At 46.8% G+C, this 17,923-nt stretch overlaps 1 protein-coding gene across 1 annotated transcript in view; it reads left to right on the forward strand.

Moving 5' to 3' along the window:
* LOC147734766 (uncharacterized) overlaps nt 1-17,439 on the forward strand; it is a 225,695-nt gene extending 208,256 nt beyond the window's left edge. Inside the window, exon 20 of the mRNA XM_086953045.1 lies at nt 16,607-17,439. Within this exon, the coding sequence (XP_086809171.1) occupies nt 16,607-16,828 (222 nt within the window). The 3' untranslated portion in view covers nt 16,829-17,439. The remainder of the gene's footprint in view (nt 1-16,606) is intronic.
* Nucleotides 17,440-17,923: the final 484 nt, after the last annotated feature.

Here is a 17,923-nt window from a genome sequence, read left to right on the forward strand (position 1 = left end):
CAGACCACTCTTACCCAGTCCAAAGATCAGGGCTTGATCCATCACCGTTATTTATCTCACTGCCCCATCCCAGCTCAGAACCTGGCTATATGCAAATCAGTCTGTCCCTGGCCCAGTGCATCATGGGAACAGGGCAGACTAAACTACCAAGCCAATTCTTTACCAGAAAGGAGACAAGCTACCGGGGACCGGTTTCTGGCATTTCAGCCGTCTTCGGCCCGGCTTGCTTGAATCCTGATGGAGCAGTGAGAAAGGGACTCATGTCTGAGTATACCCTGCCACACCTATAGTGGCCAAAATCGATTCACAAAAGGGGGTGGTGATGAACAGAGTGTCTGAATTGAGCAGACCACTCTTACCCAGTCCAAAGATCAGGGCTTGATCCATCACCGTTATTTATCTCACTGCCCCATCCCAGCTCAGAACCTGGCTATATGCAAATCAGTCTGTCCCTGGCCCAGTGCATCATGGGAACAGGGCAGACTAAACTACCAAGCCAATTCTTTACCAGAAAGGAGACAAGCTACCGGGGACCGGTTTCTGGCATTTCAGCCGTCTTCGGCCCGGCTTGCTTGAATCCTGATGGAGCAGTGAGAAAGGGACTCATGTCTGAGTATACCCTGCCACACCTATAGTGGCCAAAATCGATTCACAAAAGGGGGTGGTGATGAACAGAGTGTCTGAATTGAGCAGACCACTCTTACCCAGTCCAAAGATCAGGGCTTGATCCATCACCGTTATTTATCTCACTGCCCCATCCCAGCTCAGAACCTGGCTATATGCAAATCAGTCTGTCCCTGGCCCAGTGCATCATGGGAACAGGGCAGACTAAACTACCAAGCCAATTCTTTACCAGAAAGGAGACAGGCTACCGGGGACCGGTTTCTGGCATTTCAGCCGTCTTCGGCCCGGCTTGCTTGAATCCTGATGGAGCAGTGAGAAAGGGACTCATGTCTGAGTATACCCTGCCACACCTATAGTGGCCAAAATCGATTCACAAAAGGGGGTGGTGATGAACAGAGTGTCTGAATTGAGCAGACCACTCTTACCCAGTCCAAAGATCAGGGCTTGATCCATCACCGTTATTTATCTCACTGCCCCATCCCAGCTCAGAACCTGGCTAAATGCAAATCAGTCTGTCCCTGGCCCAGTGCATCATGGGAACAGGGCAGACTAAACTACCAAGCCAATTCTTTACCAGAAAGGAGACAAGCTACCGGGGACCGGTTTCTGGCATTTCAGCCGTCTTCGGCCCGGCTTGCTTGAATCCTGATGGAGCAGTGAGAAAGGGACTCATGTCTGAGTATACCCTGCCACACCTATAGTGGCCAAAATCGATTCACAAAAGGGGGTGGTGATGAACAGAGTGTCTGAATTGAGCAGACCACTCTTACCCAGTCCAAAGATCAGGGCTTGATCCATCACCGTTATTTATCTCACTGCCCCATCCCAGCTCAGAACCTGGCTATATGCAAATCAGTCTGTCCCTGGCCCAGTGCATCATGGGAACAGGGCAGACTAAACTACCAAGCCAATTCTTTACCAGAAAGGAGACAAGCTACCGGGGACCGGTTTCTGGCATTTCAGCCGTCTTCGGCCCGGCTTGCTTGAATCCTGATGGAGCAGTGAGAAAGGGACTCATGTCTGAGTATACCCTGCCACACCTATAGTGGCCAAAATCGATTCACAAAAGGGGGTGGTGATGAACAGAGTGTCTGAATTGAGCAGACCACTCTTACCCAGTCCAAAGATCAGGGCTTGATCCATCACCGTTATTTATCTCACTGCCCCATCCCAGCTCAGAACCTGGCTATATGCAAATCAGTCTGTCCCTGGCCCAGTGCATCATGGGAACAGGGCAGACTAAACTACCAAGCCAATTCTTTACCAGAAAGGAGACAAGCTACCGGGGACCGGTTTCTGGCATTTCAGCCGTCTTCGGCCCGGCTTGCTTGAATCCTGATGGAGCAGTGAGAAAGGGACTCATGTCTGAGTATACCCTGCCACACCTATAGTGGCCAAAATCGATTCACAAAAGGGGGTGGTGATGAACAGAGTGTCTGAATTGAGCAGACCACTCTTACCCAGTCCAAAGATCAGGGCTTGATCCATCACCGTTATTTATCTCACTGCCCCATCCCAGCTCAGAACCTGGCTATATGCAAATCAGTCTGTCCCTGGCCCAGTGCATCATGGGAACAGGGCAGACTAAACTACCAAGCCAATTCTTTACCAGAAAGGAGACAAGCTACCGGGGACCGGTTTCTGGCATTTCAGCCGTCTTCGGCCCGGCTTGCTTGAATCCTGATGGAGCAGTGAGAAAGGGACTCATGTCTGTGTCCACCCTAAGCGTGGAAGGGTATTCTCAGATGTGAGACCCTTGCTCATTGCACCATCAGGATTCAAGCAAACCGGGCCGAAGACGGCTGTAATGCCAGAAACCGGTCCCCGGGAGCTTGTTTCCTTCCCAGTGTAAGAATTGGCTTTTGTAGTTTGGTTTGCCCTGTTCCCATCATGCACTGGGACAGGAACAGACTAATTTGCATACAGCCAGGTTCTGAAACTGGGATGGTGCAGTGAGCTAAAAAACGGTGTTGGATCTAGCCCTGATCTCTTGACTGGGTGAGAGCTTTCTGCTTAATTCAGAGACTCTGTCCCTCACTACCCCTTGTTGTAAATATTTGTGTCCACCCTAAGCGTGGAAGGGTATTCTCAGATGTGAGACCCTTGCTCATTGCACCATCAGGATTCAAGCAAACCGGGCCGAAGACGGCTGTAATGCCAGAAACCGGTCCCCGGGAGCTTGTTTCCTTCCCAGTGTAAGAATTGGCTTTTTTAGTTTGGTTTGCCCTGTTCCCATCATGCACTGGGACAGGAACAGACTAATTTGCATACAGCCAGGTTCTGAAACTGGGATGGTGCAGTGAGCTAAAAAACGGTGTTGGATCTAGCCCTGATCTCTTGACTGGGTGAGAGCTTTCTGCTTAATTCAGAGACTCTGTCCCTCACCACCCCTTGTTGTAAATATTTGTGTCCACCCTAAGCGTGGAAGGGTATTCTCAGATGTGAGACCCTTGCTCATTGCACCATCAGGATTCAGGCAAACCGGGCCGAAGACGGCTGTAATGCCAGAAACCGGTCCCCGGGAGCTTGTTTCCTTCCCAGTGTAAGAATTGGCTTTTGTAGTTTGGTTTGCCCTGTTCCCATCATGCACTGGGACAGGAACAGACTAATTTGCATACAGCCAGGTTCTGAAACTGGGATGGTGCAGTGAGCTAAAAAACGGTGTTGGATCTAGCCCTGATCTCTTGACTGGGTGAGAGCTTTCTGCTTAATTCAGAGACTCTGTCCCTCACCACCCCTTGTTGTAAATATTTGTGTCCACCCTAAGCGTGGAAGGGTATTCTCAGATGTGAGACCCTTGCTCATTGCACCATCAGGATTCAAGCAAACCGGGCCGAAGACGGCTGTAATGCCAGAAACCGGTCCCCGGGAGCTTGTTTCCTTCCCAGTGTAAGAATTGGCTTTTGTAGTTTGGTTTGCCCTGTTCCCATCATGCACTGGGACAGGAACAGACTAATTTGCATACAGCCAGGTTCTGAAACTGGGATGGTGCAGTGAGCTAAAAAACGGTGTTGGATCTAGCCCTGATCTCTTGACTGGGTGAGAGCTTTCTGCTTAATTCAGAGACTCTGTCCCTCACCACCCCTTGTTGTAAATATTCCAGAAGAATTAGGCTGCCAACCAACGCCTACTGAGATGTGTTGTTCCAGCAACTGGTACATTCTTCGCATTCACATTCCAGGCGAAATGATGTAACATCCTTATAACATGTTCATGACATATAAATATTGCAAAAGGAAGTCAATGACAAACCCAAAGGGGGTGGGGGGGGGTAATTAGAGTTTGGCAGGTGAGAAGCATCCTTCAAAAAGTAGTGGATGCCCCATATGCCAAACTCACAGTTCACCCTTTGGGCAGAACTTCTGTGGGACCTAAACCAAAAAAAACCTAATGAATAACATGAAATTCCAGGCACATCAGGGGGCATTCTTTTCTTTTGAAATAACAAACTCATGCTTTGGTAATTTGTCAGTGTAAAACAAAGAACTTTGCCAAGCAGGTGTAACAAATAGAGTACCCACTCTTCAAAGTTCAGTCAGGCAAGTAAACAGAGGGAAGTGAGATCCTTCCAGGCAGATTGTGATCTCTCGCTATGGTGGCCTTCCGCTAGGGAAATGGAAGCCACAGCCCCTGATCTGACAGGCCTTCCAAACACTAAATCAGGCCCTATTTCTCAACAACAAATGTCCCCCTTTTCTGATAGATACATCTGCCGTGTGGATTCCTTACCTTGTGAATATCCCCCTTGCGTCAGCAACATTCGGAAATTCTTTTCGTAGCCTCGCGCCGACGTGGACTTGGACGTCATAGAGACACAGCATCACACGCGACTCCGCTGACATCACCGATGCCTGCAATAGGCCCACGCCGGCGTGATGACATCAGTTCCCTTTTTTCCGCGTCATCGACGCTAACGGTTATCGGGAATCTCTGTAGCCAACTGGTACTTTGTTGCCTTTTTGTTGCCATTTTCTGCTTCTTTGTATCCTGTCTCTTCGACGATGTCATCTAAGAAGACCGTCTTCAAGCCCTGCTGTGAGTGCGGTAAAATGATGTCTATTACCGACCCGCATGATGACTGCATCTGGTGTTTGAGTTCTTACCATGATGTGGATGGTTGTTCTTCATGTCGGAAGATGAACCCTAAGGCCCTGAGGGAAAGAGAGGCCAAGCTCCTGGTTGCGAAGCTGAAGGCTGGAAAGAGAAATCGTCGAGGTCTCGTTCTCGAAGGGCGAGGTCGAGGTCGAGGTCTGGATCTCGAGAGGGGTCGTCCTCGAGGTCGGCTTCGGATCATGCTTCGAAGTCGAAGAAGAAGCATAAGAAGAGGAGACATGAGTCCCGACGTCGTTCCGGTAAGGAGTCGGGCTCGAGGTCGAGGTCACCGAAGAAGGTACTTTCTAAGGTGGTTACTCTGGATGTCTCTGAGCCTGAAGGTGAGGCCTCACCTTCGGAGTCGCATGGGCGGTCTCCTACTGCGGCTCCGAATCCTTCTCCGGCTCCAAATCCGTATCCGGTGCCGTCCCCGGCCCGAGAAGAGGAAGAGGCCCAGGAGGATGTGGATTCCGCGCCTGTCGAAGAGCCAAATCCGATCCCTCCTCAGGACCGGCCTGAGGGTTTTCAGCCGCCCTTTCCTGCCCCAGGCCAGGACCCTTTGGCGTTTCTTAACGCTATGTATGGCGTCTTCTCAAGGGCGTGGTACCCCTCTGGTGCACCTTCGGGTCCCATGGGTCCTTTGGCTTTCAGTTTGGGAGTTCCTCACTCCTATCCTCCAGCTCCGTTTATGCCTTATATGCCGGCTCCGACGCCGCATTGGCAATTCCCGGCTCCGCCGAAGTCGTCGGCACCGATTCTGGCGTCACCCGCTCCAGATCGTCCTCGAGGGCATTCCACTGTGCCATCGGATTCGATACCGGCGTCGATCCCGAATCCATCGGAGCCGCTGGTGGATCCGGCTGCGAGGCGTGTGAAGGAGAGGTCCAGAAGGGAGACTCAACGCCTTTTGGAAGAGCAAAGGTACTTGGATTCACATTCTGATGTTGAGGAAGGTGAATTGGAGGAGAATTGTTTTGAGGAGTTGGCTGATTCAGGAAGCCTTGATTTCCCTCCAGAGTGGGAGTTGCCCTCAGGCTCTGGTGCTCCTTCTAAGGATGTCCAACCTTACCATTTGGTTATGAGGAAGGCTGCTGAACTTCTTCAATTAACTTTGCCAACGGTGGAGTTTAAATCCAATATCCTCACTGAGGTTTTGCATTCTCCGAATTCCATGGTTGAACCTTTGCTTCCATTTAATGATGCCTTGACGGATCCCATTTTGGAGGTGTGGAAGAAACCATTGTCAGCTCCTGCGGTTTCTAAGAGTGTGGCGAGAAGGTACAGGGTTGCACCTGAAGACCCTGCTTTTTTGTCTTCTCATCCTTCGCCTGAGAGCCTGGTCATTCAAGCAGCCTGTTCTAAGAAGAGTGTTAGTGCCTTTCCCCAGGTTCCTTGTGAAAAGGAAGCAAAGAAACAGGATCAGGTTGCTAAAAGACCTTTTCATCGGCAAGCATGGCGTTGAAGTCGACTAATGCCACTTGTCTGATGGCGAGATATGTGCATGCCCTTATGGATTCTTTGCGTGTCCTGGTTCCTAAGGTTCCTGATGCCAGCAGGAAGGATTTTGAGTAAGTGATCTCTGATACTCAGGCGGCGGCTCGCCAGGTTATACAAAGTGGTCTGGACACTGCGGACTCTGTGACGCGTATCATGGGCACTGCTGTCGCCACTAGAAGGTCAGCTTGGCTGAAATCCTCTGACTTTTCGGCTTATGTTCAGGCAACCTTGCTGGATCTTCCTTTTGATGGTTCTGGTCTCTTTGGGAAGAAAGCTGATGCGGCCCTGGAGAGATTTAAGGACAGCAGAGCGACAGCTAAGTCTTTAGGTCTCCAGATCAGTGGCTCTTCGACCAACAGGAGATTCAGGGGCTTTGGTCGCTCTTCCTTTCGGAATTACCGGCAAGGTCAGCAGCAGCAACAACAGCAGCAGCAGCAAAATTCTATGTACAGGTCGTACAGGGGAAAGCAAAGAGCGCGTCCTCGTGGACGTCAGGCCTCCTCCTCCTCCTCTTCTTCCAACCCCCCCTGCCTCAGAAAAGCAGCCCTAGATCCGCTATTCAGGATCATGTGGGTCCACAGGTGAAACAGGAGAAATTCAAGAGGCTCACCCTTGCTCAGGTTCTTCAAGCGCTGCTAGAAGAAGACTGGATGGTGTCGCTCGACTTGCAGGATGCGTATTTCCACATCCCAATCCTGAATTCGCACAGGAAGTATCTCCGTTTTACGGTGGGATCGCAACACTACCAGTTTGCGGTCCTTCCGTTTGGTCTTACTACTTCGCCTCGAGTCTTCACCAAGGTGATGGCGGTGGTGGCAGCTCATCTCAGAAGGTCGAGGATACCGGTATTCCCTTATTTGGACGACTGGCTGATCAAAGCAGAGTCGTCAGAGAAGGTGCTCCATCATCTGCAAGAGACAACTCAGTTGTTGTACAGGTTGGGTTTTTCAATAAATGTACCCAAGTCTCACCTGGTGCCCTCCCAGCGCATCCTGTTCATAGGTGCTGTACTGGACACAACTGTATGTCGTGCATTCCCTCCTCCTCAAAGGATTCGCGACATTCAGGAAATGATTCCTTTATTTTGCAATGGAGCGGTCGTTCCAGTCCTGAAGGTCCTTCGCCTGCTCGGTCTGATGGCTTCTTGCATTCTGTTGGTCAACCATGCACGCTGGCTCATGAGGGCACTCCAGTGGTGCCTCCGCAGGCAGTGGTATCAGCACAACGGGGATCTCAGGGAGTTGGTGAGGATCTCCAGAGAAGCTGCTGTGGATCTATCTTGGTGGGGCCTGGAAAGCAACCTGTCTCAAGGGAAGCCTTTTCAGCTGCCTCCTCCGGTGGCCACAGTAATATCGGATGCATCCACTCTAGGGTGGGGTGCTCATCTGGGAGATCTGGAGGTCAAGGGTCTTTGGTCTCCAGAGGAAAGTTGCTTCACATCAACCTTCCGGAATTGCGGGTGATACGTCTGGCGCTCAAGGCCTTCCTCCCTTCCCTTCGCGGTCGGTCGATCTGGGTTCTGACGGACAACACGACCGCGATGTGGTACATTAACAAGCAGGGAGGAGTGGGGTTGCAGTGTCTCTGCACAGAGGCTCTGCGACTCTAGTCCTGGGTTCAGGACCACCAGATTTGTCTGATGGCAAATCATCTGGCCGGAGTTCTGAGCGTGCGAGCAGACAGTCTCAGTCGGCAGTTCTCTGCCGACCATGAGTGGAGGCTTCACCCGGAGGTGGTTCGTCACGTCTTTCGGATGTGGGGGACTCCTCAGGTGGACCTTTTCGCTACTCGCAAGAATGCTCACTGCCCGTCCTTCTGCAGTCCCCAGTATCCGTTGCGAGGAGCCTTGGGGGACGCATTTCAGTTGAGTTGGGGAAGACGGCTCCTTTACGCGTTTCCTCCCATACCTTTGATTCCTCGGGTTCTGAGGAAGATTCGCCAAGACCGGGCCCAAGTCATATTGGTCGCCCCGGACTGGCTGAGAAGGGTGTGGTATACAGATCTTCTCCACCTCTCCTCTCACCTGCCGCTCCGTCTCCCTCTCAGGGCAGACCTCCTCTCTCAGATGGAGGGGCAGGTTTTACACCCCCACCTCCAGACATTGCACCTTCATGCCTGGAGATTGAACGGGGCAACCTGATTTCCTTTTCTCTCCCACCTGACGAGGTGGATGTCATCTTGTCAGCCAGGCGTGACTCCACTAAGTCTGTCTATTCATGAAATGAAATGAAATGAAAGCAAATTTATAACACGCAGACTCAGCCCATAGGGCATCAAGGCGCCTAACCCAAAATTATTTTCATGTCCAAAGAGTTAGATTACTGATAGGCTTTCTTGAAACACCATGTTTTAAGGGCCTTTTTAAAAAGGGGCAAAGAGGATAGGGACTTAAGTTCCAATGGAAGTGCATTCCAGAGATGCGGGGCAACTATGGAGAAGGCTCTTCCTCCCCATCTGGACTTCTTAGTCCGGGGGATCACCAAAAGATTGTGTTGTGATGAACGTAGACATCTGCTAGGGACATAGCCAGAGAAAAGAGATCCCAGTCCATCCGATGTTCCAGCTTTCAGTGCCCTGTGTTCCAGACAGATGATCTTAAAGGAGATACGGTGCTCTATGGGAAGCCAATGAAGGCTCTTTGTGGCTAGTGTCGCAGAGGAGGAGCGAGGGATGTCTAATACAAATCTTGCGGCCGCATTCTGTACCATTTGGAGGCGCTGGATCAGTCCCTTGTTGATCTCTGCATAAAGTGAGTTGCAGTAATCCAGTCTTGAACCGACCAGTGCAACTACTGTCTGTTTCCTAGCTTGGGGAGAAAGGTAGTGAACAATTCGTCGGAGAATATTGATAATTCCCCAACAAGTAGCCACAGTTCTGTTGACCTGAAGGGTCATTGCCAGTGAGGTATCAAAGATCACCCCTAGATTCCTGGCTGAATGAGAGGGGACCGGGCATGTTCCCAGGGATGGCAGCCACCATTCATTCGACCATACATCCTGGTCCCTTCCGACGATAAGCACCTCTGTCTTATCGCCGTTCAGCCTCAGGGAGTTGAGTATCATCCAGTCAGAGACTGATTGCATACAACTCCTGAAGCTGGATGCAGTGGTGCTGACCGGTTGGGCCAGTGACACCATGATCTGTGTGTCGTCTGCGTATGACGCTACTTCCATACCCTGCGCTTTTACTAGTCTCGCTAGTGGGGCCACATAAATGTTAAATAGGGTCGGGCTTAAAGCCGACCCCTGTGGTACCCCACATTGCAATGATGTAGCAGGCGAGAGGTATTCTCCAAGTTTGACCCTCTGTTCTCTAAGATCTAAAAAAGAGGACAGAAGGCTTAGAGCGGGCCCCTCCACTCCTATCTCCCTCAAACGAGATGTTAGAATTGAGGGAGATAGGGTGTCAAATGCTGCGGTCAGATCGAGTAGAACCAGCAGCGTTGCCTGTCCCTGATCCACTTTCATTCTGATGTTATTTGTCACCATGGTGAGTGCAGACTCCGTGCTATGCAGTTTCCTGAACCCATGCTGGGTCTGATCTAAGAACCCAGTTGAGTCAAGAAAAGCAGACAAGTGCGAATTCAGGTGGATCTCCAGCATTCATATAGATGGTCAAAATTTGTCACTTGGTGTGGTGGGAATTCTATTGACCCTTTGAGAGCCCGTTTGTCTGATGTTCTCCAGTTTGCCCTTTCTCTGGCGCAGCAAGGGCTTGCTGTTGCCACGGATAAGGGATATCTTTCTGCACTGTCGGCTTTTCTCTGTTTGCCTGATCAGCCATCTTTTTTTAAGTCTCCTGTAGTTTTAAGGTTTTTGAAGGGCCTCACAAATAAGTTCCCTCCTACTCCTTTTATTGTGCCTCAGTGGGACTTAAATCTTATCTTGACCTTTCTGATGGGTGCTCCCTTTGAGCCTCTTCATAAATGTCCTATGAGGCTTTTGACTCTTAAGGCAGTCTTCCTCGTTGCAATAACCTCTGCAAGGAGGGTTAGTGAGCTTCAAGCTCTTAGTTCGAAGCCCCCTTTCTTGACCATTCATGCCGATCGAATGGTTCTTAGGACCAGGGCTGCTTTTCTTCCTTGGTCAATCCATTACCCTCCCTACCTTTTATCCTCCCCCACATCCTTCCAAGGAGGAGGAGAGGTTGCACCGTCTGGACCCTAAGAGGGCGGTGTCTTTTTACCTGGACAGAACTAAAGACTGTCGTTTGGATGATCAGCTCTTCGTTGGGTTTGCTTGCTGCAAAAGAGGAAGAGCGGTCCATAAAAGAACATTGTCAAGATGGATCGTACTTTGTATAAAGATCTGCTACTCCTTGGTCGATAAGTAACCTCCAGAGGGTATAAGGGCTCATTCTACTAGAGCTAAGTCGTCTACCTCAGCATTGGCTAGAGGTGTTCCTGTAGAGGATATTTGTAGGGCGGCAACTTGGTCTTCCCTCCACACGTTCGCGTAGCTTTACTGCTTGGATACTGAGGTGAGGAGGGACGGCCACTTTGCGCGCTCTGTCCTTCAGGATTTCCTGGTTTAGAAGAGTGGACACCCTCCTCTGGGAGTGGGGACTGCTGTGGGACTCTATTCACAAGGTGAGGAATCCACACAGCAGATGTATCTATCAGAAGAACAGGTTACTTACCTTCGGTAACGCTTTTTCTGGTAGATACTATATCTGCCTGTGGATTCCTCACTGACCCACCAGCCTCCCCGTTGTCCACTCTTCTATGCCAGAGTTACTTTAATGTATTGTATATATATTGCGATGTTAAGGAGATGTTTCCATTGCTTTCTTGCACTTGTTTCACACTGTGTGTTTCTCCTTGGCTATTGTGTGCTGTGTATACTATGTATATTTCTACTGTCATTGGTCCGTCTGTGTGCCTCGATGGCACGGTAAAAAGGGCGGAACTGATGTCATCACGCCGGCGTGGGCCTATTGTAGGCGTCGGTGACGTCAGCGGAGTCGCGTGCGATGCCGTGTCTCTATGACGTCCAAGTCCACGTCGGCGCGAGGCTACAAAAAGAATTTCCGAATGTTGCTGACGCAAGGGGGATATTCACAAGGTGAGGAATCCACAGGCAGATATAGTATCTACCAGAAAAAGCGTTACCGAAGGTAAGTAACTTGTTCTTCCCACACTCTGAATTTTATAAGACATTCACCCCTTTCAACACACACTCTCAACAGCCTTGCATGACTGCACATACAAAGACTTTGCAAATATCTCTACAGTGGCTGTGGGCACTCTGCATCACAACCCTGAATCCACATATGTAAACTTTTAAGCCTTTTGACAATCTGATTTCAGAGCTTGGGACTTCTTATCCTGTTCCAACACAGCCATACAACTTGCAACACAACTATCAATTAAACGTTACACTTTCCTGCAGCACACAAAATGTCAGTATCCAGTGTGTAGATGACACCCTACTCACTGCCGATAAGAGCAGTCCTTCCTTCATCTCTCAGCGGCATTCGACACTGTTTACCAACAAGCTCTTCTGAGAATCCTCCCCACACTCATGAGATTAATCAAAATAATACCTCTTTGTTCTCTTCTGACATCTCTGACCAATTATTGTTAGTCCAGATGAAGGGATTTCCTACAAATATCTTCTAGTGGCTTGTGGAGTCCCTCTAAGCTCCATCATTCCCCGCTCATCTTCTATCTGTACATAAAACTGTCCCCTGGTATCAAGGTTCACCTGTATGCCAACAATACACTGCTTCTTCTCAAAGACTTCACAAGCAGAAACAGTGACCTTCTCGGAAACTGCCTCTTCATCATCCAAACGTAGGTGCCCTCTTGGCCTCCAACCGGAGGCTGTGGAGGAATGGGAGCCCTGTCAGAGGCCCCCAAAGTCGCTTTCCGACAGGCTTTCCATGTCGGAAAACCTGTCATGGAAAGCCTGTTGGAAAACAACATCGTAATCCCGACAGCGGAAACGCTGTCTTCAGGGATTACGCTGGGGTCTCCGACTGGCTGATGGGCTCCTGGAGCCTGTCGGAATCCAGCCGGAATAACCTTCCGGTTTCAATTCCGACCTCCAACATTGTTATTAGGTGATCGGAATGGAAACGGGAGGTGTCGGTCGGAAAGTATTCGGAGGCTTTCTGACCGACATCATAATCACCTCAAAGTGTTTTGGTTTCATCGTCTGCTTGAAAGTATCCTTCAAAATTTACATTGCAATAAAAATACATACATAATAAACTATCTCTTGTGTGCAAGGTCCGATCCTGCCTTCCCGAAAGACTATGTCAGAATCAGTGTGCGAGCCTTGGTCTCTCACATCTGATCAACAGCAATGATCATCTAAAAAGAGTCCAGGCAGATGATGATTACTGCTCGCACTGTGAAGGGACTCATGATATTTGACCACAAATTGTCCACCCTGAAAGACCTGCACTGGCAGCCACTTCAAGACCTGCTGCATCACATACATGGCAGGAGTGAATAGCATGTCTCTTTTTTTTTGGAGTTTTGTATAGCGTGTACTTGACTCAAAGGTATTAGAGCACTTTACATGAGCACCAGTTGCGTTACAGACTGAAACATTTGTTTTTGTTAGGCACTGGTAGATTAAGTGATTTTCCCAGAATCGCAGGATGTTGAGCGTCCCTGCTGAGACTCAAACCCAGTTCCCCGGCTCCTAGGTTGACCACTTTAAACGTTAGGCCACATCCTGCTCCTGGCTGAACAATGTAACATCCCTGGGTGGTAGTTGAAGAACAAGTAGCCGTGACATTACCAGATGGAAGATGGAGAACTGGAAAAAAGAAAATAATCCAGCGACAGGCCTTCTCCATCCACATATCAAGAATATGGGTTAACACATCAGGCGTGCCCATAACTTCTGCAGGTCATGAAAGAGCTGCAAGGGATACCCCTCCCCATCACTCCGAGGAGCACCTATCCAAATGATAGGGGCCTCCATCTTCTTCGCCCTTGGACAACTAAAAACTCCCATTCCTGCTTCCAGGCTACAGAACCAGCCGAAATTAGGGGTGGCGAGAGGGCATTCTGCCCTGGGCCTCATGCTTTACAGAGCCTTGCCATCCTTCATAAAAATATAAAGATATTTAATTGAAAGCAAGCCTGCCTCCTTCATTAATTGAGGCCGCTTCCGTGGTCACACCACAAGAAGGCGCTAGCAGCCATGTTTTCTCTTCCCCTAGAATGTCTTTCTGTTTTTAGGATATGTTCAAAGGCCCGCATTAAGTTTTGGACCAAGGCCTTGCAAAGGCTTCTGCCAGCCTGCCAGGCTATGCACATGATACTGAATCATCTCCCCTTTATATCTATATAAATATCAGCACTTCTGAGCAATCACATACGGATATATGATGTTACAACGCGGACTTTAACAACGCATACCGTTACAACGCATCTTTTACAACGCAGATACTGTTACATCTCATGTTTTTACAACGTATTTTTTTACAATGCAGGTACCTTTACAACGCATACCATTACAACGTAAGTATTGGTAAGTATATATTAATATTAATATTATAATAGTAAATTAATTTTAAAATATATAATTTAATGTAATTAAATTTAATTTAATTTTAATAAATTAATTTAATTTAAAATAAATTTTACTTTATTTTTACCCTGTACCCCTGTACCCCAAAAACTCAAAACTGACCCTCAACCCCAAAAATAATTTAATGTAATCTAATTTAATTTATTTTCAATTAATTAATTTAATATAAAATTAATTTTAATTTATTTTTACCCTGTACCCCTGTACCCCAAAAACTCAAAACTGACCCTCAACCCCAAAAATAATTTAATGTAATTTAATTTAATTTATTTTCAATTAATTAATTTAATATAAAATTAATTTTAATTTATTTTTACCCTGTACCCCAAAAACTAAAAACTGACCCTGAACCCTAAAAATACCCCTTTACCCAAAAACTAAAAACTGACCCTGAACCCTAAAAATACCCCTTTACCCAAAAACTAAAAACTGACCCTGAACCCTAAAAATACCCCTTTACCCAAAAACTAAAAACTGACCCTGAACCCTAAAAATACCCCTTTACCCAAAAACTAAAAACTGACCCTGAACCCTAAAAATACCCCTTTACCCAAAAACTAAAAACTGACCCTGAACCCTAAAAATACCCCTTTACCCAAAAACTGAAAACTGACCCTGAACCCTAAAAATACCCCTTTACCCAAAAACTAAAAACTGATCCTGAACCCTAAAAATACCCCTTTACCCAAAAACTAAAAACTGACCCTGAACCCTAAAAATACCCCTTTACCCAAAAACTAAAAACTGACCCTGAACCCTAAAAATACCCCTTTACCCAAAAACTAAAAACTGACCCTGAACCCTAAAAATACCCCTTTACCCAAAAACTGAAAACTGACCCTGAACCCTAAAAATACCCCTTTACCCTAAAACCCAAAACTGACCCTAAACCCTAAAAATTCCCCTTTACCCTAAAACCCAAAAGTGACCCTAAACCCTAAAAATACCCCTTTACCCAAAAACTGAAAACTGACCCTGAACCCTAAAAATACCCCTTTACCCTAAAACCCAAAACTGACCCTAACCCCTAAAAATACCCCTTTACCCCAAACATATAACATTTAAAATATAATTATATACTTACCAATACTTACGTTGTAATGGTATGCGTTGTAAAGGTACCTGCGTTGTAAAAAAATGCGTTTTAAAAACATGAGTTGTAACAGTATCTGCGTTGTAATAGATGCGTTGTAACAGTAGTAGTCATGAGCGGATTTTGCGGATTGGCAATCCGCGAATTTGCGGATTTGCAAACTCGCAATCCGCAAAATCCGCGAATTCCCGCGAATTTGCGGATTTTTTTTTTTTTTTGTGTTCGCCCGTGTTTCTGCCATTTCGCGAGGGTTTTTACAATTTCGCAATTTGCGAACTTACCTGTCGGGTCGCAAGTTTTGCGAACTTGTTGTTTCTACGTGTCCAACCTGTTTGGGACACTCTTCTTCATCACTGCCACTCTCTGTCACCACTGCCACTCTCTGACTACTCATGCCACCCTCTGGCCCACCCATGCCACCCTCTGTTTCATCACCACACCCTCTGGTTGTCCAGTGTACATTATTTTCGGCAAAGCAAAGCACACCTTCCCTGCCTCAAGTGACCTGAATTAATTTGGGGCTGATTAATGTGTCACAGAATATTTTTTTAGCTGGCACCTGCTTCCTTAGTGCGCCCTGATTAGTGATCTTTTGCACTTGCTAAGTGCTTTCATTGTTGCAAAATTAGTTACAACACCTGCCCTGCCCCAACTGACAATAATGAATTAGGGGCTGATTAATGGATTTTAACTTCCAGCCTGGCTCCTGCTTGTCTCCCTTAGCTGTAATTCAGGACCTTTGTGGCATATGTGTAACTATTCTGAGGTTCAGAGCAGGGTGACATAATAGTTGCAACTGGCAACTGAACTCTGGAGGGGCCCCTCAGGAAGCACTACAGGAAATGGCTACTAATGATGTGCCTGAACTTTTGAACCTGGTAAGTAGTTACTTTCAGTTTTGCTTAGATCGTATTTCTGCAATTTCGCACTTATTCGCGGGGCGCGAACTCACGCGAACAGTGCGAGCAGTGCGAGCAAAATCCGCTGCTCGCGGATTTGCGGATTTTGCAGGAAATTCGCAAATCTCGCGGATTGCGGATTTCCCGAAAATCCGCAAAATCCGCGAGCGGAACGGATTTTCCGCCCATGCCTAAACAGTAGTGCGTTGTAAAAAATGCGTTGTAACAGGTGCATACCGCACGGGGAGAGTATGTGATTGGCCCAGAATCACAGGATATTGAACAGACGCAGAGACTCGAACCTGGTTCCCCAGTTCCAAAGTCGGCAGCTCTGCCTGCAATAATACATCCTCTCTCATAGCTCCACCATAATGGCAGCCAGTAGTTTTATTCCATTTATTTCAAGACACTGAGCTTCTTCAACATCCCATGCAAGCAACACTCCCTTATCATACTTCATATAAAGCGTTCTCTCAGTCACTAAAACCAGCATTATTATACTGTCCCCCACAGCTGCAGCTCCTTTGCCATTATCTTATTAGTTCTTCTATGAATAACATTTCCATAGAGACCTTTAACACAATCCTACATGCTCTGTTTTCATTCAACAAGCACATCCCCGTGCCTACAAAATCCTTGTGTGATGTAACTGGCGCTCATGTAAAACGCTCCAACACCACTGGGTCAAGTTTGAGCTATTTAAACCTCAAAAAAGTGGTGTAGAGTTTTTCTTATGGGGTGACAGGTGTTGGCCGTGGAGTGTGGTTGAGGAGCACAAACGTTGAAGGTTCTCAGAGCAGTTGCCACTGGATATGTTACAACTAATTCCGCTATGTCTTTGTCTTTGGTAGGAGATGCTGCGGAACAGAATGCAGAGCTCACAGAAGAAGTTTGATTCAAAGTCGCAGGAGCTATACAGAGAGCAGAGCGCACATCATTCCGCATATCATACCCCTACCCGAGGAAGTAAGCAGATGACTCATGGAGCAAAGCCTGGGAGTGAAAGAGACCCAGGTCGCTCATGGCAGAGCGGTGGGCGTGATCCAGCATGGCCGTACTCCATGTTAGCCTAGAACACTGTGGCACTATAACTGGCATGAGACCAGTACGCGAACATTGCAATGCAACTGTTAGCAAATGATGGGCAACCCATCAACCCATCTCTTCCTTTAACCAGATGAGACCAGTGTTCTAGAAACGTATTACCTCTAGATCCCTCGAAAGTGGAGGAAACACTCAGGGCCTGATTCACAAACGGCACTTTGTAGGAAGTTATGTACTACTATAACAGTGCTACACAACTTACTACAAAGTGCTGTTCACAAACTGCACTTGTGTAGTAGCTTACCCTTCTGAAGTAACTTTTATGTCTAACTTACACTTTTGTAGTAAGTCCAACACGACACATAGCTAACCACTGGTTCCGCAACACCCTCCCATAGAAAATAATGGAGGTAGGGACTTTAAATAAAACCCCTTGGGAAGAAATGTTAAATTAATTAAAATACTTTAAGTAGTTAATATAAATATTTCTAAATCAATGTTAAAAAATATATAAAAATAGTACATCTTTGTTATTTAATTATAAAATATTTACTACCCTATTGTTAATGGTAAACATAATGTAACAGTAAATTGTCTTAAAATAATGTTATTTTTCATTAATTCTAGACAACCATTTCAATTCATTTTGCACGTTACAAAATATTTTCTTTTCTTCAGGTGGTAATTAATATTTTTATTTAAACTTCAGAAAAATAATTTTAATTTAACTTAATGTATTTTCATTAATGAAACGTTTCATACAAAATTAACTTAGTAGTGCTGTAGCAGTTTTTCCACGTTGTTCTTCATTTAAAGTAAATAATATTAATACTAAAAATAATAATAGTTAATATTTAAAACATTTTTTTAAAAACATTTGTTTTGTTTATTTCTCCTGTATCTCACCATGCGAAATCTCTGTCCCGGCTATGGAGTCACCCTTTGGTAAGGCACAGGGCAAATTTTAAAAATGCATTTAACTTTAAAAAAAAATATTACATTTACTATAAAAGTGTAAGTTACTAAAAAAAGTGCTGTTTCTGAATGCTGAAATGTAGTAAACTCACTCAAAAGTGTACACATATGTAAAAGTGAACATATTTTAATTCATCTTATTGCTTTTT

Source organism: Lissotriton vulgaris, chromosome 1_2 (genome assembly GCF_964263255.1).
Source record: "Lissotriton vulgaris chromosome 1_2, aLisVul1.2, whole genome shotgun sequence".
Classification (NCBI taxonomy): domain Eukaryota; kingdom Metazoa; phylum Chordata; class Amphibia; order Caudata; family Salamandridae; genus Lissotriton; species Lissotriton vulgaris.